Raw genomic sequence first — 26286 nt, forward strand, 5'->3', positions numbered from 1 at the left:
AGCTCTCTCTGAGAGTTTGATGCAACCAGCAGGAGAATAAGCGTACTGTCCACCTTTAATGTCACTACCTCCAAATAAAAAGGTTAGTGTTTCTTTTGCCTTTAAATGATCTTGGAAGGAATACTAGGTCTGTAGACACAGCTTTTTTGTAGAATTTAATGTTCACTTACATTAAACCTTTTTTTTCTTTTTTTTTCACTAATAGTTATCTGGGAAGTGCTTTCAAACATGTTCATTAGCAAATGCCCAACTAAAGCAGATCTGCAGTGTTTCTATGGAAATATAGCTATTAACTGCAATGAGATGGAGATCATTAAAAATTGAGCTATTAAACGACCATTACTGAAGTAAAATAGGTTAAAAAAAAATCAGGATAATCTAACAGTGACTTAATTTATCAAAAAAATATCCCCAAACACTTCCCCACATTTTTTAGCAAAGAAGTGTAATGATGTTCTCTTTTGTTTCATTCACAAGTCTACTGGAACATATTGCAAAAAATCCTCAATTTTTCACTTATTTTGCACCTTACTTTTGCGCAGTCATTTGCACTCGAATTTTTATCTCTTTGTACGTGCAAATACTGAGTTTTCCTGTGCAATCCCCTTGTAACTTGTATTCAGAGTTGACTGTATCCCTTCAGAGATAGGTATGCTTTCAGAGAAAAACAGCTGCAAAATTTTACATATCAGGGAACCTGTTTTAAAACTGGTTATATTGTATTAATATCTTGTGAACATATTTTCATGCCCACTATTTGAAGGCAAAAGAAAAAAATATTCATATGTACGTATCTAAAATTAGAAAATCAGCTCGGCCTTTCCAGTGAATCCAGATCATCTTGTATCCTCTTTGAAATACCAAACCTTACCATATTTAGACAATTTAGTTTGTGACATAAATTTCAGCACTAGCAGTCCTCCGTGAGATTAAAAGAAGTAGTAGTACAGTACCTCTGTCTCTGACAACCACACCCTGCAGTACCCAAGTATGAAACGGCTTGGTGAAAGTAACAAACATTTAATTAACATATTTGCTGTATTAATTTAGTGTTTCCTGTAATTGTTATGAAGCTTTTTTTTTTTTTTTGGGGGGGGGAAGGTGTTTAAAATAAAGTAATCATGTCACCTAAATTGAACTGAAACTACAACCTGTGCTGTGGAAGCCAGTAGTTGCAGCAGCAACTGATGCTCAACCTGAGAGAAATTTGTTTGAAAATGTCATAGTCTTCCATTATACTCATTTATACTTAATCATCAGCCAACAACTTGATTTTTCTTTTCTTTTCTTTTTTTTCTTTTCTTTTCTTTTCTTTTCTTTTCTTTTCTTTTCTTTTCTTTTCTTTTCTTTTCTTTTCTTTTCTTTTCTTTTCTTTTCTTTTCTTTTCTTTTCTTTTCTTTTCTTTTCTTTTCTTTTCTTTTTTCTCTTCTCCTCTCTTCTCCTCTCTTCTCCTCTCTTCTCCTCTCTTCTCCTCTCTTCTCCTCTCTTCTTCTCTCTTCTCCTCTCTTCTCTTTGCTTTCTAGTGACCCAACTCAAAATACAGCTTGTTTTCGCTTATTTAAAAAAAGTCAGCTGAGGAGCCAATAATATTCAGAATGCAAAAAAGCAGGTATGTTTTATCCAACCAAGGGCTAGTCGCCTGTTGTTCTCTGCTTGTGCTTTTAGTTCAATTAAATAGAATTTTTCACTAAAACAGTTGTAGAAAGCACTAATATACTGAAAGGAAATACAGCCTCCTTCACTAGATGTTTAATTTTTTCAGCCAAAATCTAAAACTAAAATAAAATCGATCTGGATGTTCCAAATACATAAGATTCATGAGTTCTTTTAAGGAGGATAAATTGGGGCCAGGAGGTGAATTTCAAAGCTCTCCTGCAGAGTAATTGAAGTTCATTCACAGACTAAGTATGTTTTGGCTGTATCAGAAATGTTAAATCTGTATTTGGCCATGAATAGATTGGGGTTTGTATTTTACCAAATATTGTGGAGTTTCTGTTACAAAACAGAGCAGTAATAATTTTTCTAAGACAGCTGACATGCATGAGACGGAAAAGAAAAATGGTTTTACTTCCTTCCTAAGCTAGAGCCTGACAACAAGCTTTTTTTTTAACTCTTTTTTTTTTTTTTTTTTTTTTTTTTTGTCTGTTGAGAAGTTGCAGCTGTTTCGGCCTTTCTTATTGTGCTTGTTTTCAGAGTGTGACTGGGAACACAGGCTGAAAGTACAGCTGTTGGGTGCAAAATGAATCAGGTATTTCACCGTGGTTATTTGATTAGAAAACAGCACCCAGTCACACTGCTGTAGTTGAGGAATCAGATTTTCAGCTGGTTTAAAGCATCCTTACTCTGCTCAAGCCAAAGAAGCTACGCTGGGAATATGGCTCACAACTGGAAAAGACACTTTCATTAGCAACCAGTATTTTGGGAAATTATAGTTTGTCAAAAAAAACAAACCGTGATATATTGAGATAAAATATCTTCTACTTTTGCTCATTTCCAAAGTGATTTTTTTTTTTTTCTGCCCTGACCTTAATATTATTTCAGGGAGTAACTTTTGAGTGGTGAAGAAAAGAGCAAAGTTCTTCAGGCGGGGGAAATCTTTCCAATAGCTCCGGGAAGAGTGGGATATGGGAAAGCTTTAAAAGATGGAAAAGCTTACATTTGGTCTGGCCTTAACAGTGAACAAGAGACCAATGCCCTTGATGCATGCAGAGGCTGGGTTTTGGCATAACGCTATGTTTTGAAGCAGAATACTGCATGTGCTCCCTACACTTGAAACTGGCCTCACAAAGGTAAAGCCCAAGCAAACACACTGCTTGTTGGTGACCTTCTTGAGGAAGAAAGGGATAGAGAAGTTTTCACTGTACATTTTTCAACTACTATGAGCAACCACTCTCTTTAGATGCAGTTTTGGCAGCAGGGCCATGTCATCCTTCTGACTATACCCGTGAAACTCAGTGCTCAGTGGTGCAGCACTGGGCTGTGTGTGGAGTGAGGAACTCCCCCATGTGCCCTCTCATCTTCACAGGGCAGTAGGACAGCCATCCTATTGCTTCTGGAAGCAAGGAAAGGGTCTTCCCATGGGTTTATGTACACCCTGAGATACAGTCAGCCACATGCTGGCTGCAGTCCTGTCCAATCTAGCTGGACATGAGCCAGCTCTAGCTGAGAAGCCAAGCGTTAGCAAAACATGGTCACGCACGGTCATGTCTGAACAGATTCTGGGCTGAAAATGGCTTAGGGCACAAGAACCAAGGCATGATGGCACAGATAGGCCTCTTTGGAGTAGAGCATGTCACACAACAGGCCATTCTTCAGGGCCTCTCTGCACTTGTTAACATGAAACAATACAGAGTAGTACTAAAACTTACTCTAGGGACCCATTATATCCCAGTATTTTTAACCAGATTTTCAGCTAAGAAAGGATGTGTGGGATTAGAATAAAGGTTCAAGAGGCAGAGTTCCTATCAGGGGCTAAGACAGATAAAGTAGAAGTATGAGGCAAGTAAAAACACAAAGTGATACCTCTCCCAGTACCCTCCTCCTTTTGTCACTCAGTGGCCCAGAGATTCCCTGAGCTGGAAATTACACCCATATCTGGCATTTAGTAGTCCTTTATGGACTTCTTTTCCATCAATTTTGCTTATTGATTTTTTGAAATTATTTGTTGTTTTGTCCTCCATGGTATGCTGAGACAATGACTTCCATAATTTCATTCTGCTTTGAATGATGAAGATCTTTCTTTGGGGTTTCCTTAACCAGCTGCCTTCTCATTTCATTTGGTCCCCCTGATTCTGTCTAATGAGGAATAGGGATGAGGCTCTCACAGATCAATGGTTTGGGAAGTTTTCACACTCTGAGCATGAGCCTGTTGGCTTTCACATCCAAGTAGACAGAACACTTGATAGTCACACTCATTTTGCAGGAATACTCATGATTAAAAACAAACACCACCACCACCAAACTTTAGCACACATCTCATTTCCCTGGAAAGAGAGAAATTAGCATGTGTCACAGCTGCTTTCATAGATTACATGCCAGGGAACATAATGCATGCTACAGAAATTAGTATAGACAAAAATAATCACATCTGCTTTTTATTTGTAGCTGTAGTCAAGGCTTGGAAAAATTTGTCCCAGAATTCATCAAGAAGAGAGCCAAGCCTTCAGCATGGCTCTTCTCTTGCAAACAGCCAAGTGGCAAGGCCTCGCCACTCCCAAGAACTGAGGCTTAAAACTATGGTGCCTATCGGCAAAATGAGTTGATGCAGAGCAAAGAAATACAGAGCTTTGCATCTTTCATTATGGTCATTCAAATCCAGTTTATACCACAGTATACTGGAAGCCAATCCCATCTTTGAATTGATCAAACTTCATTTGATCTAGTTCCTGTTCCACTAGACAAAGGGAGTTGTAACAAAACCCACCAGTGCAAGTGGCAAGCCCCATTGGAAGCAAGTACAAGGAGGTCAAGAAATACTTGAGCATAAACCTTAAACCTTACAGAGCCAGGAGGAAAGAGTGATAGTATGTCCATGGAGTCATTGCAAAGGTTGTCCTCAGTGCCCACTTCTGTCTTACCTCTGTAGTCCAGCAATTCACCTAGCTTTTCAGTCCTGGCAGTCTGACCTATTCAAGGCTAAATGCAGACTGCAGATATGCATTTGTAGGAATGTGAACAGTTGCAATCCTTCCCACTTTATCATTTTTAATCCAACAGAAAACTGTGGCATGCTCTTGATAAGTAACATTTTCATATCTATAGCTCAGCTTTTAACAGTTTTCTAATAGCAGTTCTTTCTGTGGTAAAGAATGTATCTTGATACTCCGAGAAAAAAATATCACATAGTGCATAATGCAAAATCCATATAGTCAAATTAAAATCAACACCTGGTGCCAAGTAACTGTTTTGAGAGCACACATGTTTTAATATTCAGTTTGAGTAGAAAAGCTTACACTCTTCAGAGGAGATCCATTATACTCTCCATGGATTAGAATGATATACAGCATTTAGAGAGCTACATATGTGCCCTTTGCAAGGCTATGCTGCATATCCCAGGGCATTTGAGGCGTTACACAATAAAGTTAACCCTGAGCCTGTCTCTGCTGTGTAATGGCCTACACCTGCCAGACATCTAGGGAAAAAATAACAATATGATACTTAGGATTGCTTTTAGAAGGCCTCTCATTTTTGCAGAAGATATTTCAACATGTAGACAGTAACATTTGTAATTCAATCCTGCTGACTAGCAGAACTGAGCGTTGGAATGATTTTTAAAAGAAACTGTTGCATGCTGTTTTTCAACTCAAGTTATTAAAGTCTTAATTTGCCATATTTTGCGTAAATGAACCTAGAGTCAAATCTCCTTACTTAACATTAATACTAGCTTATTGCAATGAAAGAATATTTAAATGAATTATTTTAATGTTCATGGACATAAGTGATCACTGACTTATAAAGGATATATTAATTAGTATATTCATTCATTAATTAACTGTTGGCTGTTACCTTCATGGAAGTACTTTGAGATATGCTGAAAGACCACATACTTGTTTGTTTTTCTCTTAGAAGGACATAAATACTGTGTTTGCTTTGAGAAGTATTTCTGGGGTTGTAGTTACTAATAATGAATGTGAGTCTCGAAAAGGTTATTTGTAAGAACATCAGAAGAGCCACATGGGTCTGAATGAGGGGTCCATCTAGTTTAGTCTGCCACAGTGGTGACAAGTGGATACCTAGGGACCTAGGCAACATACATAATACCTTTTGCTTCAAGCCTCTAACTATTTGCCATTCTGGGGATTTCCTGAGCTATTGGGTTTTATCTGTTTAGCTCTTTCTATGTACATGTGGAGTTTCCCTTTGAATGTGTATTCCTCTTGCATTCACATCCTTTGGCAAAGAATCCCACAGGTCATCACATATTGCTAGGAAGTCTTAATCTTTTGTTTGCTTTGAACTTGACTCTCACTTTTGTCTTTTGATGGTATTTAGTACTTTTATTAGAAGAGAGTAAATGGTCAGACTGTACCCACTCATGATTCTGTATACCTTTTTCATAGCTTTTCCACACCTACCCTACTCAGTCACTCTTCATTACAGGCTTTCGATCACCTTCTTACCCTTCTCTTAACCTTTTCCCATTTTAACATACTCTGTCATGAGGCAATCAGAACTGCACAGAAAATTCAAGGTTTGGGCAAACCATGAATTTGTATGACATCAGGATGTTTTCTGATTTGTTCTCTTTTTATAATTCCTAAGTTTTTGTTTGGGGTTTTTTTGACTGTTGCTGAGCAGTGAGATTATGTTTTCATGGAACTATCTATCATATACCGCTTGAAATTCATCTTCTTTGTTTTATTTCACCTGCCATTTTATTGCCTTGACATGCTGTCTTGTAAAGTCCTTCTGCCATCCTTCATAGTCTGTCCTCATCCTTATCACCTTGAATACCTTCAGATCATCAGAAAACTTTTGTCACCAGACCGCTCAACCACTTTTCCAACTCATTTGTGGACATGTTGAATACTATGGATCCCAGCACAGACACCTTGCAGAACACCTCTGGTGACTTCTCACTATTGCAAGGACTGAGCATTTACTGCTAACGTCTTTTTGTTCTCTTTAGTCAATCATTTATCTGTGAAAGACCTTCCCTTTCTCCTGACTGCTTGAGTGTGGGCACATAGATATACTTTCATTTCTTATGCTCTGGAGAAATACTTGAATTTTAAATTATTAAAATATTAAAAAAACCCAACACCACTCCCCCCAAAAAAAACCCCAAACCAAACCAGAATTTTATAGTCTTTCTAAAGAGAAATCCTTCTGTAGTACTGAACCATTTCTATGGTAGAAGTAGCCCCTGTATGGTGGTGTGTCCACAGTAGATCAAAGCCACACTGTACGCATATCAGCCCAATCCCAAACAATAAAAATCAGAGGTTTCTGCGAAAGACACTGGAGTCCTAAGTAGCCTCTTCTTCCTGCTGTAGAAGCTGTCTTCAAGTTGCCTTTACCTTCAGGATTATGTTGGATATAGGTAAGATAGAATTTCACGGACTTGGCTGCTGCATGCAAAAACTGCACAGTTATACAGACCAAAAAGAGCATTTTTGTATCTAGTATCTGTTATGGCAGCACTGTAGGCTGGTAGGTTAGATCTAAGCAAAGTCCAGACTTTTTATTCTATAGTCCCAAAGGAGTTAGGAACTGTAATTTGAGCTCCTTGTATGTCATGAGGTCAAAGTCTATTCACTTGGGCTTTGAGCAGGTGATTTAACTATCAGCCTCAGTAAAATAAAGGTCAGTCAGTGTTTAAAGTACCGGCTAATTTTTCCAGGATTGTAGAGATGGGATCCAAATTTTCATGTGTTGCTCTGAGGTTGCAACACAGATGTGTTTAAAGGGTTAACACTGTGGCTCAATCAGAAAGAATGCTTGGCAATAAGAGGAAGCCTGGATTAATGATAGAAAAGAATTCTTAGCATTTTATAGCAGTGGGTATTCGAGATGAGACACGGCTAATGATCAACTAAAAAGGTATTTGCAGCTGTGGTGCTACCTCTCCCCATAATGCCAACATTAATCAAGCTTTTTCATGCAGCTTTACAGTCCATTCTGTTTTTCATTGTCCTGAATATAAAAACATAGCTCATGCCCTAATACACTGAGTCAGAGACCATACTTCTGTGTCACCAAAAATGATCAGACCTTATTGATTTCTAAAAGCTGCATTTTCTGTACTGTTAAACAAACCCATAGCAAAGTCTTTAACAAAGCCAGTTTCATTTTAAAGAAAAAAGAGCCGCTTGTAACCCCAAACTGTAAATACCTCAGGGATATGAAGCACTTACTGCCATGAATTAACTGCTCATATATTTTATTTAAGTCTTGAATTACAACAGAACATCAGCTGTAATTACAGCATCTCTAAGTCTAGTTTTGGAGTCAGCCATCTTGTTGAAAGACCTTGGCAATGCAAAAAGCCAGTGAAATCGTGTAAGTCAATGTCCTAGCTGTTCTGATGCTGCCTTCAGAGTCAGAAGAAAAGCTTCATTATAGTGAAAAATTAAACATTTGACATACAAGTTATTTCCAGAATGGCTTCAATCTTTTTAAATAATGAACTCCATTGAATCTCAACTTCTCAGCAAATGTTGATTATCTAAATTCCTTAAGTAAACTACACGTGATGCAGCTTTTGAAACATGAACATGATCTTCCCTCATGTAAACAATCCTCTGCCTTTGTTGCCTGATGCTATCACATTTGGGCGCACATCCCTCTGGATTGCAGGCCCAAGCCTATAAAATCTCGCTATCGAATATCCACCCCAATCTGCAGATGCTTTATGCCTCTGCTTAACAGCCATGACTCATCCCATTAAAGTCAACAAAGTTACAGTAGTAAAGTTAAGCGTGTGTTTGCAGGAATAGGCCCAAATTCTCAGAAGTATTTAGGTAACTTAAGATGCAGAGACATGACTAGTGGGGGAATTTCATACTGGTGTGACTAATCTACCTAAGATCTTTAAAATCAAGAGAAAGAGAGAGAGAGAGAAAGAACTCTTGCAAAGGGGCGTCAGGACAACTAAATTAGGCTCCTGTTTTGGAGCATCTTCCAAAGAAGCCTCCAGCTCTTCCTGTCATTTAAAAAGTGCTTTGAGTGCTCTGTCCCGGACGCCCAGTCATGCAGAAATCGACAGGAGCCAAATCTCAAGGTGCCTAGCCACATCTTGCAAGGAACTTGTCTGCAGCAATTGCCACTTCAACAGCTCTGGTAATCAAGTTCCGTGTACTTGTGGTTCTGTAGCACTGCTCACAGTGACGACCTGTGCCTGACATAGCTATGCACTCTGATAGCCCCATCTCCATCAAGACCAGATACTGTTGACACCGGGTAAAGTTTACTTTTCAAACTGAAGGACCAAAGTGAAAATAAATGGAAATATCTTTGACTTTTGAAGGCCTGGTGTTGTAGATAAAATTCTCCTTTCTAAAGTGTACAAGACTGACTAAATGACACATCTTCATTTTTTATGGTTGATTTATAAATACTTGAAATTAAAGGACTAGAAAGCATGCAGTGACTCCTTCATATCTTAATAAATACGATGTATTTTGAGGATCCTCCAACAGCCATGATTTTGCTGTGTTAAATAAAGTCTATTTTATAGCATTTTAATCAGATCATGATGGAACATTATGCAAAATATTATGCAATGTAATGCAAAGTAATTAATGCAAGCAGAGAAGTGGTAGGAACGTGAGACCGCTGAGCAGCATGCATTTGTGTCACACACTGCCTGCTGATTTTCCCAATTTCTTTCTTTCTCAGATAGTGGTTTCCCGTTCAGAACCCACAACTCCACATGTCAGCTTTCAGCTAGACTCCCACCCCATCTCTCCCCAGGTTGTGGTGGAGAATTCATTAGCAGATGATGGCTATACCCTGGTAGTGACTGGAAAAAAGGTGAGTGATTCATAATCTAATCCTGTGCACTGTGTAAACCTGCCTTCAGAGCAGCAACCTTCAGTAAGAGCAACTATTCACACTGCTGCTTTATGCTCTGCATCCTCACAGCCTTGCCATTCCCTTGGGAACGTTGAAGGGGCAAGTTTCCTCCAAGATATTTTTTTTCCCCCTACTAAGTAAACTGAGAGCCTAATGTTGAGAAATGTTTGAATAATGTAAGAGCTGTGATATAAACCAACAGAAGCCAGGAAATGCAAATTTTAAGGCTAAAATCCTGTCCCTAATTCAAGTGCTTGCACAGAAAAACACACAATAGCTGAAGAAAAGAATGGTGCTCACAGTTTCCTGGCTTTTGTTGGTTTGTGTCATAACATTGTAACTTTTTAAGGAGAAGTGTGCACATAAGAGTTACGTGGGTGTATTTAAAATTGGGAGTCAGTGTTCATAGTAAGGTTTCAAACTTACTTTAGCATGTAGTCTACAAAGGATTAATAAAAGATGAAGAGCTGTCATAAATATGCTACTGTCTAAAGTAGATATGCATTGTAGAATAGGTTTAAGACATCAGCAGATAATATTACAGATAATCCTAAACCATAATCGTAAGCAATAATTTGACCCCTTGAGTTCTATAAGAATTTACAGCAATACATCAGCCATTGGTAAAGATGGTTATTAATCATTTACTAGAAATGTATGGGATATTTATAAGAATAATCTTCAAGAAAATGTCCAAAATAAGTTTAAGGAAAGTACTGAAGGGTAAAGAAGTATGATGAACTTATATAGTAATGTAATTATATACTAATTTTAATATTTTTACTGAAAATAATTCTTATCTAGAGTGACTATTATCATAACTATCCTGATATTTTAAATAATATAAATTTTAATTCATATTTTAGATATAGTATAGGTTTTTTGATGATAGGTGTTAAAAAACAAGTACATGGGCAGTCACATGCCGTAAGTGTGTCACAGATATTAATACAGCCTTGCCAAAGTTGAAATAACCATCGTGCCTATTTTTATCAAACGTATTAACTAAGACATACTGAAATACACTGTTTTTTCCAAGAACTAGTGCAGAGTTGGGAGGAGCACACTGCTGTTTTCTTTTTCCATCAGCAAAAATGCTATCTTGCTGTAAACACCAGATGCTGGTAGTAACTGTATATAACATTAAGATGCCTTTAGGGTTTCTCCCAAGCGAATTTAAAATCATGTCAGTTAAATTACTTATAAGATCCTATAATTACTGCGCTAAAGAGAAGTCGAACTGCAGCTTGCACATCTGAAATCTGAGTAACAGCACAGTGCGTTGCATAAATAGCAACTCTCCTTGCCACTTAGTATATGTATTAAAAGGATCTGCGCATCATGTCTTTCCCTCGCCAGATAACGAAGATCCCACTGAAGGGGCCGGGCTGCCATCACTTCAGGTCCTGCAGCCAGTGCCTGCTGGCACCTCCCTTCATGCAGTGCGGCTGGTGCGGCCAGCAGTGCCTCAGGTCTCCGGAGTGCCCTGGCAGCACCTGGACCCAGGAGACCTGCTTGCCTAGGGTTTATGAGGTAAAAGAGTGTTTTTTTCATATTAATCCCTGAGGAAAGAACATGCCCTGCACCCTACGGACATTTTCTGTTTATTTTTATGCAATTATGATCAATGAAGCATCGGCTCTCCTTGACTTCCCCTCAGCCTGTGTCTGTAAAGCCTCTGGCTGGACGCACGTGCTCTCCCTGAATGCTGTGGGCTAGGTGCTCATGGCGGACAGGTCTGGCTAGCTTGACTCGGGAGGGCCTCAGCTCTGCAAAGCACTTGTGGTCAGGAAACAGCATGGGGCTGAGCCAGCCTGGCAGGGGTCTGACAGGAAAGGCCAGTCACAAAAAGGAGCACCTTTCCTCTCAGACGCCTCTCAAAGGGAGGAGGTGAAGAAAAGCGCTTCCCATCCACAGCTGCCACAGCCTGATCCAGCACATGAGGTCTCCAACCACGGCTCCTCATCCATCCCCATGCTGGCTCCATCACTGGAGCAACAGCCAGTGTTTGCTGTTTCCCTGTGGGGGAAACTCCCTCTCTCCCCTACCTAAGCACTGCGACAGAGCTGTCAACCACAACACCACCCTGGGGGAGATGTATTTTTCCTAACGTTCCTCCCTGGCTCCTTGTTCCCATGGGTCCACTCGCCACTGAGGAGGATAACCCTGTAGCTGCACCCCTCCCTGGGACAGGGGACAGACAGAGGCTGCTGCCAGCCGGCCAGAGCCCATCAAGTCTGTGTAAGAACAAAACCACACAGACAATCAGAGAGACGCACTGGCGCATTTCTGTTTTAATTTAGCTATGGTTAATGCAGGATTCGTACTGGCCGGCTGTACATGTAACCAAATCATCCTGTGTGAAGTGTGACATAACTGTGAAGGTGGAGGTTTATAGGGCAGTTAACAGACTAGAAAACTGAGGGAAGGACAAGCATAAAACTTTCTGTAAGGACTTATACCCATTTACTTTTGTTAGTGCATTTAAACTACATTTTCCCCTATGGGCATACAGCTTATAAACAGAGATGAAAATTTGACATGCTAAACTCTCAGAGAGAAAGGGAGACAAAAGGGGTTTTTAAATAAATAATGCATTTCTTTCAACCAAGCAGATGATTTCATGTACAACAACTTTTTAAAGAGTAGACAGGCAAAACTGCTAATAATCTAGAAACAAATCTAGAAACACTGTTTACAGGTTGTTTTTTTTTTTCTTTTCCATGTTCACATGTCAGATACAAGATTTAGAACTAACACAGACAAAATTCAATGAATAAACAATGAAGCATTGTAAGAATCAAACCCAAAACGGATGGAAGGGCTGCAGAGGGAGGTGTTTGCCATGTCTGCTATTACCATTTACCTTTGGGCAAAAGAGATGTAAAGAAATTGCTAATGCAGAAGAATGTTAAAAGTTTACTTTCCCTTTATACAAGAACACATTTATTTCAAAAAGGCTGTATTAGATGATCAAATAGTCCTTCCTGGCCTTAGTTTGTATGAGGCTATGAATCACCAGTTCATGAGGTTACACTGAGAATTGTTCTGATGATACATTTTTATATACCTCTGCAGGCCCAAGCTACTCACCTATTCTGCAGAGCTTGTTTTGTCTTTCTAGAGCTCAAGCACAAGTAGCATCCCATAATGTTTTTTTTCTTGGCAAAACTTTCCAGCAGTGGCTGTATGTTGCCATGCCTTCAAAAAGATTTCTAAAGCTCTGAACTGCTTAGTTTCTGATTTTCAGAGGTGCTGAGCTCATATAGCCCTCTTTAATTTCAATTATGATAGTGTACACTCAGCAGTTTTAAGAACCAAGCGCCTGGAACCCATGCAGAGATGCTTAGACTGAGAGGTGTGTCCCCAAGGCCACCTATGAAGTGGCTGGGAGGACTCATCCAGGGGAGCACACCTAGGACGTGGGGCAGTGGGAGCAGACGTGGGACTGGCTGGGCGCTCCCCTTTCCCACATGGCTCAGCCCTGCCTGCTCAGCACAAGCCCAGTCTAGCCCTGTAATGAATATAGATCTGTGGCACTGATGGATCTTAAAGTGAATCTCGAATTACAGCATGCCCACATTGGTAGAAGTTGCTTCTAGAAGGACTGTAAGGTAAAAAAATGCAGCTGAGTACTTAAATCCCTTTGGATTGCTGGATGTTAAGACAGATTTTGTGCTCTACTGGACCATGACATTTAACATGATTACTGAAAAAAATACAAAACAGATTATTCATCATCTTCTGATCTGTCTTTAAACCCATATGCATAAAATATGAGAAACAAGCTTTTTTTGTTCCTAACAAAAAGAGGATGACCTGCTTTGCATCGTATCTGAAATTCAGTCCAAACTCCCTCCTAATATTTTGCAGCCTTCCAAGGGACAGATTGCTTGAGACATGTACGATTGCTTTAACCTGAGGGGAACAAAGAGCTTCTCTGAGGGTCTGGTCCAGTGGACGTTAGCTAGCTGAGTCTTCAACAGTTTTCCCAGATTATTACACAGAGTGGTGCGCAATGGAAAATATAATAGATTTTCCTCTCAAGAGGGACAGCAGAGAAGAAACCCGGAGTTGTCCCTTTGTCTCTCTGCTCTGCTTTAAGCACTTTTCCTTGGAGCTGTGGGTGGCAGGGAGCAGCCCCGCACCCCAGCCCTGTAGGGAGCGCAGAGCTCCAACTCTGCCTGGGCATCTGCCCTGCTACAGACAGCGCGGCGAGGCTGGCACCAGGACACACCCCCACCACGGCCCGGCTCCCACCCCACACCTCAGCACTGTACCCCACGCCCATCCACCACCTCTGCCACCAGCGAGGCATGTTTTGTCCGGACAAGTGGTGCTAGAGGAAAGTTGGGGGACTCGAGGGAGTCTCCTGGGAGATCACTTGATGCTGGAACAAATTGCAGGTGTCTGTGTGCAGCGCTTATGTCGTGCTACGGTGTAAAAGAAGAAATAAGTTGGTCTACCTTTTGATTCTTTGTTGTGGTTAAAAACCCGACATGTTTTCTTGTTGTTTTTAAAGTGAGTCATTTTAGCTGACTTTTGTCTCAGATGTGTCAAGAACATCGGTCTTTCTGCTGCCAGTTTAGAACCGAGGTTTTGCTGGAAATTTCACTTGTGGCCTGTACATGTTCTTGCCTCTTAATTAAAATGAATGGGCTGTTGAAACTTTAATAAATAGATACTTTCTTCCAACAATTTATAAAGTATAGTGAGCAGAGATTAGCATAATGGCTGTCAACATAAACAAAATGAAAATACAGTGCTTTAAATTTTTTAAAAAAAGGAAACTTAACTTTCTCTCCCTTAACCCAAAACAGTCCAGAGAGCAGCAGGGACAAGCAGAATGGCAGGCCTTGCAGCAGGACTTGCTCCATGTTATCAGTGGAGTTTCCTTGCTGTAGAGAACTTTTGAATCCTGAATTTCATAGCTTTTCTAACTGATTTGGGTTTTGCTTACTTTCTGTTACTACTTGCGCAATGTGAGCACACAGAATATGCCTATGTATACCTCAGTTCAAAGTCCAGGAGGTTTACTATTCATTCTTGTCAACTCTCCCAAGAACAAGTCTGGTAAACCACATTTGACTTTCAGAGGTTTTGTCATACAGAACAAATGAAAGAAAAATAAAGATACCGATAAAAACACTGGGGGAATTTGTGCAGAACTTAAATATAAAAGTTTAAGATTTGGTTTATTTTTTGCTATCTATTTAGAGGTCTTGCCTCCTAAATTTGCTGGCAGAATGTAGTAGATTCTTTTACTCTCCCTCAGTTAAGGCACATGGGCTGCTGTCACAAGTCTCTTTTGGCAGATAAGATCACTCAAAACCAGTTAAGTGCCTTTGGTTTTTATTCTGTATGGCTCTGTGAAGCCTGATTTTAATGCCCTTATTTTGCTAACTTAGGGATTTCAGACTCTTCAAATGCCACACGTCAGTCCATTATTGTACAAAACATCGAGACATCCCATACCCCCACAGAGCAATTTCCGTTTCTGTTAGGGTTTTGTTACTCCCAAAATAGATACTATGCTGAGATACTAAGTAGAGTGGAACACTAGGATCTGCAGTCAATACAGATTTCGAAGAAAAAATGCAAAGAAATAAGGGAAAGCTAAACATGGGAATAGCGCAGACTCCACAGGGTACAGTACTGCTCCACGCTCTTAGCTGCAGTGATGTGTTGGCGCTGTGCGAGCATCACTCCTTATTTATGGGATTTGTGCAAAGTACTGTTCCTGCATAGGTTCCCTCTTCTTTGCTCACTGAGAGCTGATTCAAAGCTCATTAAAATAGGAAAGATTCCTACTGGCTTCAGTGCATTTTAGATCAGACTCTTTGTCTGGTTTTTAATGGGAGCAGTAAATTTCCCCATATAGAATATATGGCATAATTCTTTTGAAGTATTCTTCAGCTGCCTTTCTATCTACAGTAGTTCATTTGTGAGAGTCTTGAAGTATAGCTGCAAGAGTTGAAAAGAAATGTGCTGTCTTACTGGATTTCCAGATGAAATAATAGCCAAGTATCTCTCAAACACTTCCCTTTCAGCTTGAAAATTAAGTAGGGTCCTTTGAAAGGCACAGCTGTATTGCATTTTAGGGGCAAAATTACTATCACTAAAGCATTAAGTCTAGGACATTTAGGCACTATTACCACAAGTATAAATTCAGTCTTTCATTCTCTATTGTTTGTACAGTGGTACTGGTATGTTTGCAAAATTATGCAGTATTGGTAAATGTCCCCACAGACCCTGAATCAATTTTTTTTTTTTTTTTTTTTTTTTTTTTTTACTGGCAGTACTGACCAGTACTTCTACTGAGTTTTGTAAGACTTCTATAGTGTTCCTACATTTTTCCCACCATTGTTATATTTTACAGGACAATTTACAATATACAGAAAAAAAAAAAAAGCATTTCCTTTGTAGATTGTCTCTGTTTCTGAGGGGTAGTTTATTTTTAACTCGGAATTAGAGGCAACCAAATGTAAAAGATTTAAGGACAGAATAGCAGAAGTCACGTTAACTTTACGTTCACTTTATCACAGCCAATGCAATATCGGATTATGGAGTCTTTGAAGCTACTTCATTCTGAACCTCACTTTCATCAAGCTGACAAAAAAATGGTCATTTGGGGGCTCTTTTGTGTTCGTCATTCAGCTTCTAACAAAATAAGGACATTGTATGTTTAACATACCAGAAATAAGATGTGGAAGACAAGAACGGCAGGATTTAAAAGGCTATTACAATGCACAGCTTGTTCAGTGCCCCTAAACACTATCCTTCAAAGCTTTCTAGTATAGGTTTTGTTATTTATTGCTACTGTCAGAAAAAGCTCATAATGTGACAAATGAAAGGTGAAGAACAATTAAGATGAATGGCAGGACATAGACTACCAGAAGAAATGCTTTTCTAAAATTATTCCTTTGCACATTCTTTAGCTCCATTTGAAGTTCAAGAAAACCTGATGTAACTAACACAATATTTTTTTAACAGATTCTCCCGAGCAGCGCTCCCTTAGAAGGAGGGACAAAACTGACACTGTGTGGATGGGACTTTGGAATCAGCAAAAATAATAGACTTGAATTAAAATATACAGTAGTCCGTATCGGAGGACAAATTTGTGCTCTGGAAGCAAAATCTAGCAACAAAAACAAGTAAGAAACCTCAAATATTAATTTGCTTTTATATAGATATTCTTTATGTGGTATGGATTTTTTTATGACATAAACAGTCTATAAGTGTCATCTCCGATTCTGAAATTTCAAACATGAAACAATCCCTTGGTTTGATAAGCCGCCCCAAGAAAAAAGGGCTCAAAATGGAGATGAAGTAAATCTGGCTAATGCCTATGTCTCCTGCAACAGCTTTTTCTGGTTTGTCTGCAAAATACTGTTCAACATCTGTGGGAGCTGGCAAGAGTGAAACTATTCAAAGGTTTGAAAAGGAGGCAGGTTCCTTTGGCCAGGATCCTGCTAGACTCAGTTATGTCACCTCCATCTTCCTGATCTGTGAAGCTACTGAAGAGAAATGTGAGAAGATGCAGGTATTCTGTCATCCAGAGGCTTATGACCCTCAGCTGCACCTCTCCTCCTCCTCCTCAGAAATAAGTATTTGAGACAGTGGGATAATTTTTAAGACAGAGGTTATTCCGCTTGTTATCTTAAAGAAATAGGAAGTTCAATGAATATCCTCTCTTAGTTCAAAGCATATGACTATCTACTACCAAAGCAATGTGCAAATCATGGCACAGCTTCCCTATTCACATATATAGCAGCAAAAAGGTCATCTTCCTGAAGTATTGAGCACTCTCCTAACTACTATTCTGGACAGTCTTAATGCAAACAAATTGATGTAAGGAGACTAACTCATATATGAGACTGTGTAAATGTAATGCAATCCATTGACACATGCTGCCACAAAAGTTCAAGTTTAATTTTTGGTAATATTTAATTTTATACAACAAAATTGTGTATATGATGCATTTTTTTTCTAATCCTGTTGTCTGCCAAAATTTGGCACTAAAGTAAAATTCAAAAAACAACTGAGCCATTGAATGGGAGTCATTTGTTTTCTCTATCATGCTTCTTTTTTGATGAAATGTATTTGATATGCTAAAATAATTTTCTCTGGCCAAGTGTAAACACCACAGTGTTTGTATTTAGTATTAAAGAAGATGACCACAGTTCTTTTAACTGTTATTTCTGAAATGTCCCTGATGTACATAGATTGATGTTTTGTTTAGTATGGATCCTCCATTATTATGAGTTTGAAGTGATTCTGTTCTAATACAAAAAATCAAGCCAGAAAAAAAAGTAATCCTATCTTTTTCCTTATTTTCCAAAGGCTTGAATGCACAGTTCCTCCTGCAAAAAATCCAGGTTTTAATATATCCAGTAGTGTTTCTGTTGGACGTGGCAAAACACTATTCAATACATTTTCATATGTGGTAAGCGCTATGATTAAAACTTTATTGCTAAAATTAGCTTCAATATTAACCAGAATGAGACTCCTCATGAGTTCAATCCAGTATGGTAATTCTGTATTCCTGTTTGCTTTATTATTACTTAATGGAAATGCTAAAAAATGTTTTAAGATTCTTCGTCTTCACATTTTGAAAATAGTTTAACAATCCACTGTTCTTATTTTTACCCCTCCTCCTCAGAATCCTGTAATAACAAGTATCTCTCCCACCTATGGCCCCAAATCTGGAGGAACATTGCTAACTGTAGCTGGAAAATACCTAAACAGTGGAAAATCCAGAAGGATTTTTATCGGTGAGAAACCATGCACCTTGAAAAGGTAATATGCTTACTAAAAAGTGATGCATTTAATATTGAAATGGCTTGATTAAAATGTCTTGAAGTCAAAAAACCACAAGTGTGCATTGCTCTCCTCTCCTTGTATTAGGTATTGGAGAACTGATACTGCAATAAGCATTCAGTTCTGGATTCCATCCTGAGTTTAGGATTTCTGAAAGGTTCCTAGAAGGGACTATCGTTCCCTAGACTTGTTTACTCTGTAATGCCTTTATTAACCTTGTAAAAGGTTACATAGAGAAGTAGAAAAGCAGCTTCTAATGGACTAGAAAATTTCCCATCTTTTTTGTCACCCCAACTCCCACACACTCAGCCTTCTCCCTTGTGTTGGCAAGAGCTGCTATTCATGCTGCAGCTCCCAGTGAGTGTCCAGTGGGTACAGGTGACCATTTCCTACTGGTTTGTTTGATGGAGGGCTGACCAGTGTGGGAATGTGTATCCTGTGCAGAGGAGCCGTTATTTCTGTGCTACTATCAGTGAACAGCCTCCAAAACAGAGGCAGCATCAGTTTGGGACTTTTCCTGGTATATATAAAAATGCTTTGAGGATTAAGCCAGAATTTCTTGTTGATCTGTACTGGATCGAGTAAGAGCTCAGTCAAGAATTTTTGACATGCTCTTTGTGGAAGCGTTTCCATCCCAGTTGAATATAAATGTTAAATACCAAGCACAGATTATCTGCTATGGACAGACAAGTGTTAAGAATTTGTAGCCATTCTACTATGGGTGCAAATCCTGCTTCGTCCTGTTTTCAGATATAGCAGGGTGGCTCCAGAATTGTCACCTCTGCAGCCAAAGGCAGAATCTGGCTCACTGTGTTCCAGGAACAGGATGTCCAGTAATTCCTCTAAATTTTTAGTCTCTCCTAATGATTATTGAAAGTTGTAGCAGTGAAGCATCACACTTGCAGAGAACGTAGGGAAGCAATAACCTATTAGTTAATGTCAGACTCAAAGTCAGGAGAGCTAAATTTTATTCCTTGCTGCTAAATGATTTATTTTATGCTCTTGATAAAATCTGCTAAGTCCAAGGTAAATCAAGAAAGGAATTTAGGTATTCAAGTCTACCAAGATCTTCAGCACTTCTGTTCAGTGGCTACTTAATAGTTTAGGGTAGTATTTATTGATGTTGTCATCTCAGCTGGTCAACTAATGGACAAATATATAAACCTTTTGAGAATGATTCATCTGATTCATTTGAGACATCTACTGTGGGGGTGAGATGACAGCCAGCTCAGAGGCAGACATCTGCTTTGGTCAGGTGGACCTCTAGGTATTGAACTGTAGTTGGGGCTTATCCAGTAAGTATCCCCAGCACCACTCTTTCTCACCAGCCAAGCCGTCTGGACACTCCTACAAAGGTCTTAGCTGGTTTCTCAGGGCAGGTATTTCTCTACCTGAACTGGCAGCTTTCCCCAATTCTGAGGGAAGATAGATCAAGGGTTTATTTTTCCCTTTAAAAGTTGGTAAAAAGCTTCCAGATATATATGAACTAATCCCTAACCCCTATAGCACATGGTGAATCCCAGCTTCCTGGAAAGCTTCAGAAGTGGCAGCAAATGCCCCTTTTGTCTTCTTTGGAGACAATCTCTCACATCCTTTGAGAATGGCCTCACTTGAAGGGCTCCTGGATGTGGCTGGGCCCAAATTACTGAAACCGCCTGGTAAAGTTACATTTGCTTCTCCAGTCAGTTGTTACCCTTGCCTCTGATGTGCCCTGGTCCCTGTGGCAACACTTCATGTGCTTCAGCCTTCAGGATCTTTCACCCCTTCTCTGCCTGCTCACCCACTGAGCTCAGTGGAGGAGAAGGACTTCCAGGGCCAAGCATAAGAGAGCAAGGGAAAGGTGAATATCCCAGATACTCTGCTGCTGTGCTGAATTCAGCTGGCTCTTCCTGAATTTTCACCTTCTCCTCCCTTCCTCCCTTGTCCTTGCCCTCTGCCTGCCCCTCAGCAGTACCTGGAGTCAGCAGATGCCCCCAGGGCAAGACATCTCTGACATGCTGGTACATTCCCCACCAGCACCTTTTCCTGAGGTTTTTAACACGAGGTAAATCCTGTGGATAGCAAAGAGAAAGATGTTATCCCTTGGTTACAGCAGAACAAGTCATCCTCCTTAAACTGGAGCGTGCTGTCATTTTCTAGTCGGGAAGTTGCCTTTGCAGGGTACAGGGGCTGACATGACTGTCACCATCACTGAGGAAACATCTTCCAGCAGGCACAGTGGAACTCAACCAAATTAGGATGAATCTTGAGCCTAAGCAGTGGTGTAGCTGTTTGTACTTCATGCCATGCTTGTTTGTTGCAATATGATCATCCGGTGTGTGAATCACAAGCATGGTTGGGGCTCACTAAAAGACTGTGTTTTAAACTGAGTACATATTTTATAATGCTGACAAACAAGTCTTTTTCTGTCTTTCTAGTGTATCAGTGGGCACTGTGGAGTGCTACACTCCAGCACAACAAATTCCCCAGGAATATCATGTGAGGGTGGAAGTCGACGAAGCTGTTAGAAACGCAAGCAGTCATTTCACATACAGAGAAGACCCTGTTGTTTTAAAAATTCATCCGGCCAAATCTTTTCTTAGGTGAGTAAAAGTTTCTTACAGAAATAAGAAAAGTAATGAATGAAAGAAGAATGGCTATGCTGCGCAGCAATCTATCAAAAGAAATTGCATTTTTATCTCTATCGACCATGCCAATTGCTTCTATTATGGTGTAGTTGCAGAGGGTAGATCATTTCCTTTCAGAGGTGAAGGAGAAGGGGGAAGGGTGCCTCCTTTCTTTATGTGATTTAACTCCTATCTGCTGCTGCGCGTACCTGTGATGTCCTGCTGAGATACCTACTGTACAGCTAAGTGTGTCTCCTATACCGCGTCTGGATGTTATACTGATTAGTGAGGAAAATCATTTAATGTGACAAGTCAGCAGTCCTCAGGAGAGCAAATGGATTTTAAAATAGCCTAAATCCAGCGCTACATAAATATTATGAATTTATATATATGGTAGTATGCGTGTGCTTTTAAGTGGCATATTTATGGTCTCAGTAGCTCTAATCCAAGCCATCTGCATTTGCCAAAAAAATGTCAGCAGTAAAAAAGACACCTTTTTCAGCACCACTGAAAGCAATAAGTTAGCAAATGCTAAGTACAAGTATACACTCTCCTTTAAAATGTATGCATTTGTTTTATATCGTGGCATACCACTCTTTTAAAGTATTTTTCTTTTCTTGGATTTGATTAGTTGTTATAACAAGTGTAAAATTTGTTTCCCAGAAGAATAATCTCACTGCTTAGACCCGTGTATTTGCATTCGCCCCATATATCCCTAATTCTGGTTTTATGTTGTCATTTACTCTAAAATATAACTTGTAATTAAGATTATTATAGCAGATGTATCATTATCCTACTCTTTTTTTCTTTTTTAAAAAAATTTTTCCTAGTGGTGGAAGTACGATCACAGCTCAGGGAATCAACTTGAACTCAGTGTGCTTTCCTCAGATGGTGATTACTGTACCTAAACTGGGAATGAACTTCTCTGTGGTGAGTCAGTTTTTGAGAAGACAATCTGTTATCTTGTCATCTTCATGTGGTGAATAGCACAGAATTTTCAGTCAAAATACTTTGAATTTGCCTTGAAACTTCGGGGCTTCCAACGACATTTTGGTATTTTCTGCACAGATTTTTTCAACTGCATAGGCAAAACTCAGTGATTTTGAAATTAAGCTAGAACAACAATTTCCAAGGAACCTCCTCCAAAGAAATAATACTTTTACAGTATCTAATAACAAGAATTTTATATTGCAATTTAACAATGCAAATTCAGTGACTAAACACAGAACAATGCAATACAGGTATGTCAGCTTACACAGCAAGTTCAAGTGCTACTGTGGTAAGTAGGAAGCATATTTAAATGGTGACCGTGGATATAAAAGGAAAATGGAACAAGTGTCAAAGAAGGGGGAAAAGTAAATATGTAAAATCAACAGTAAGTATTATTTTGAAGAATTTCTGATTGCCAAATTACATATTGAGGCAAATCTTATCAAAGTTTAGCAACTAAGTATCAAAGTATCAAACGTATCAAAGTTTAGCAGCTAAGTTTTAAGAGAGGTTTGGACTTTTGCGGTTGAGTACCTCTGCATGAACAGAGGGTCAGTCAAGGATCTGAGCCACCTTTTGTTACCTGAGTTGATAATGCACAGTGTCTAAATCTAAATAATGTGTTCAGATATGACAAATAAGAGGCAAAGATGACATTTATTGGTCAGTTGTACTGGAACAGTTTCCTGTAAGCTTTTGCCTACGCATTTGTCTTCCACGTCCAACATTTTCTTATCCTGTAAGGTCTGTTTAGCCTAACTGAAGCTAAATTGACCTACACTCTTTATGACATGGTACGATACTGCTCGTATTCTCATTTCTAATGATCATCATACACTATTTCCTGTATTGAATTCTAAGTATTAGACCTAGGTTTGCTCAAAGCATTTTAAATGGTATGTCTGCAAATTTGCAGTCTTTTATAGCTTCAAGGTCATAATATTCTTCATGATCCTAATTTGTATAATGTTATGAGTGTTGGGACCTGAATTTCAGCTGGATGTAATCATGGCTTGTAATTTAATGGGTTCAGATTTTAATCTGAAAATCAGTGCCCCTGCAATGAAACATGGTAGTCAATATTATCAAAAAGACACTTTACCCATGAGTTGGAAAGTAAAATGATTCCATGAAATCAACCAAACTCAAAATTTGTTAGGTTTTGAATAATGTGGGCATGATTATTTTGTGAGTACAAAAGATTTCCAAATCAACTCTTTAAATTTTGCTTTGTGTGGATTTGATCAGTCTTTATTTTGAAGTGGAGATCATTCACTTGCTTCCTCTGTTCCCCTGTGAGAATACGCAATATTGCTTCTCTTCAGGCCCTGATTCTGTATACTGCTTGTCAAATATTTGGAACTTCCTCAGAATTTGAACAGATTTTAAAGGATCTGAAGTTTTAAAGAACTAAATCCACTGTCCAGAAGTGACTGGCAATTCAAGGCAATGAACACTGTAGAGTGTACTCTCTCCCCTGAATATTGGGGAGCAACCTTTCCTTTGAGCAGTGATTTGCTGCCATCCTGCCTTTTAACCTGCCACTGAAAAAAGACATGAACATAGACCGTCAGAATTATCTCCTTTATTGTTTTTCTTTTTATACGTTTTAGCGTACATATTTGCCAACACATGAAAACAGGCAGGTCTGACCCTCCTTTGCTATAAGGATGTCTGTCCCCTACCACTGCTGATCTCTATGAATCTGTACCAGTGTAAAAGCAGCTGGATTCAAGTTTATTCTCCATGCACAAAGGGTGGAATATAACCTCAGACAGATTATAATCCAGAGTGTTTTATACTTTGACATTGTCCAAGCAATGTATTTTGCTCTTATTGTAATTAAAGGCTTCTGGCACTCAGTGACTTTCCCTGCCTCTGTGGCAGCCCGCTTTGTTTGCCATTTGTTCTGCCACTAGTCTTTACCTTGAGCTTATTTCTCAAGGAAGAATATTAGTTCTCAGGGAGAAGGGGAAGTGGCAAAACATGATTGCACTGTGTAACTGAGGAAATTGCTGGCAGACGATGCCTATGGCTGCAGCCTGCCCTATCCTGTGCTGGAGATTCTGGGCCCTATGCATGAGCGATATGCCAAAAACCCAAACTTTCATCCAGTAATTACAAAAATAAACAGTGATGAGGACTATGTCCAGGAGGGATCCAGAGCACTGCAATGACCAGCTGTCCTATTTATAAAGGAGAAAACAGACTGTGGTCCTGAATAGACCAATCCCAAACAAATAGTGCAATATAAATCAAAATGATCAAGAAGTCCTGTAGCTGAGGTTATACATCTTTTTGCTTACTTAGCTTGGGAGAGATGAGTTGTTTGAGGGGTTTTTTTAAATCGTTGTTTAAGCCCTTTTTCTTTTCAGTTTTCTCTCACCAGCTTCCTCCAAGAAGCTGCTTTTGTCAGCATTCAGAAACTCTGGCTCTTGGGAAAAACAAAGGCAGCACTGCAACACATCCCAAAACATCAAAGGAAAGTACAGATGGGAGGGACCACAAAGACCTAGCCTGGCCTGCTTTCCTGTGGCAGGAGCAAATGTACCTATGCCACTGCCTGACGGATATTTGTCTAGGTTGTTATTAAAGCTCCTTGTGAAAGAAATTTCACAACCTTGCTTAAACAAGCTTTGGAGAGAGCTGCTTTACCTGCTTACCTAGTGGTTTGGAAAGACTTCTTTCTAATAATTAACCTGAATTCTAGCTGCTAATTAGCTATCTTCTTGTTTAACCTTCAGTGGACACAAACAACAGATACCAGTTTTTCTTGCTAATTTTACATATTTGCATTAAATTATGATTCAGCCTTTCTCTTTTCCAGTTAAAACAAATCAGACTGCTCCAAATTCTCCGGATGAGTGTTGTTTCTTAGAGCTTTGCTCATTCTTTCTGCCAGCTCCCAGACCCTCTCCCATTTGCCTAAAACTGGTGATGCCCAATTTAAAAGATGTCTCACCTTCTTCTGTCAACTATCTGTCCCCAGACCCTTAATTCACTCCTTCAAGCTTAATTGTGTGCTAGAGCCCTGATGGAGTCACAGTGTAAGTGAGCCTCACTTTTGTAAGCAGCAGGAGCTGCTGGGGATGCTGTGCATCCCAAAGCCTCAGGGAGCCCTGGGGCGTTTGCTCTTCTCTGCCTGTTTCTTTCCATCTGGGTGTAAGAGATGAGTGGTACAACTGGTAAAAGAGTTTTTCTGGAACAAATTTCCATAAGAAATTTGGTTTCACTGAAAATTTTGGTGAGCCAGCCCCCTATAGAAGAAATATCTACATTTCTGGGGCCCCCAGCATAAGAAGGACATGGACCTGCTAGAGCAGGTCCAGAAGAGGACCTCAAAGATGATCGGGGAGCTGAAGCACCTTCCTTATGAGGACAGGCTGAGAGAGTCAGGGTTGTTCAGCCCAGAGAAGAGAAGGCTCTGGGGAGACCTTATAGGGACCTTCCAGTACTTAAAGGGGGCTACAGGAGAGATGGGGAGGGACTTTTTAAGTGGCAGTGTAGTGACAGGACAAGGAATAATGGCTTTAAACTGAAAGAGAGTAGATTTAGGTTAGGCATAAGGAAGAAATTCTTTACTGTGAGGGTGGTGAGACACTGGAACAGGTTGCCCAGAGAAGCTGTGGCTGCCCCCTCCCTGGCAGTGTTCAAGGCCAGGCTGGACGGGGCTTTGAGCAACCTGGTCTAGTGGAAGGTGTCCCTGCCCATGGCAGGGGGGTTGGAACTGGATGATCTTTAAGGTCCCTTCCAACCCAAACCATTCTATGATTCTATAACTTGAGCTTTTCAGCTTTCATGTTTGAAGTCCAGTATTTCTGAAACCTTTTCTTCTATAAAGCAAAAATGCCTTGCTTCAACTTTATAATTTTAATTTCATATTTATTTAAATTTCCTTAAAATTATTCAATACTGTGTTCACACTAGTTGTGTTTATATTGCATTCTATGTTAACACTATCAAAATAATACATTTTGCCTTCAAATTTGGTATTTCAACAAGTGAAAAAACTGTTCTACAGTTACTGAACCATATGTTTCAATACTTGCAATGTGTTTCTTTTTAATTTCCATTTCAGGAGTTCTTTTGACCACTTGTTCTGATTAGGAACAAAAAATATTAATTTAGGCAGTGCTGCATAAATTCTCAACAGCTCTAGATAATGGATAGGGATACTCAAACCCTCTCACTTCTGCTCACACATCCAGTTCCTGTGTGAAGTGCACAAAGAGAGAAGCAGTTCATTCCTTCCTTTCACTTTGCACTGTGCCTGTAAAAAAGCTTTGCACAGTTTGGAATGGTATTTGATCAGGAGCCTGTTTACAATATAAGTGTCTTCTAACCTCTGCTATAA

The 26286-nt window shown here is 39.5% G+C and overlaps 1 protein-coding gene across 2 annotated transcripts in view; it reads left to right on the top strand.

Moving 5' to 3' along the window:
• MET (MET proto-oncogene, receptor tyrosine kinase) overlaps window positions 1-26286 on the top strand; it is a 91440-nt gene that overhangs the window by 37594 nt on the left and 27560 nt on the right. For both annotated transcript variants that reach the window (XM_074903134.1, XM_074903133.1), the window contains 7 exons: window positions 9340-9474; window positions 10876-11049; window positions 16510-16670; window positions 17860-17962; window positions 18179-18315; window positions 20754-20918; window positions 21773-21872. In XM_074903134.1, the coding sequence (XP_074759235.1) occupies window positions 9340-9474; window positions 10876-11049; window positions 16510-16670; window positions 17860-17962; window positions 18179-18315; window positions 20754-20918; window positions 21773-21872 (975 nt within the window). The remainder of the gene's footprint in view (window positions 1-9339; window positions 9475-10875; window positions 11050-16509; window positions 16671-17859; window positions 17963-18178; window positions 18316-20753; window positions 20919-21772; window positions 21873-26286) is intronic.

This window comes from Athene noctua, chromosome 3 (assembly GCF_965140245.1).
Source record: "Athene noctua chromosome 3, bAthNoc1.hap1.1, whole genome shotgun sequence".
Classification (NCBI taxonomy): domain Eukaryota; kingdom Metazoa; phylum Chordata; class Aves; order Strigiformes; family Strigidae; genus Athene; species Athene noctua.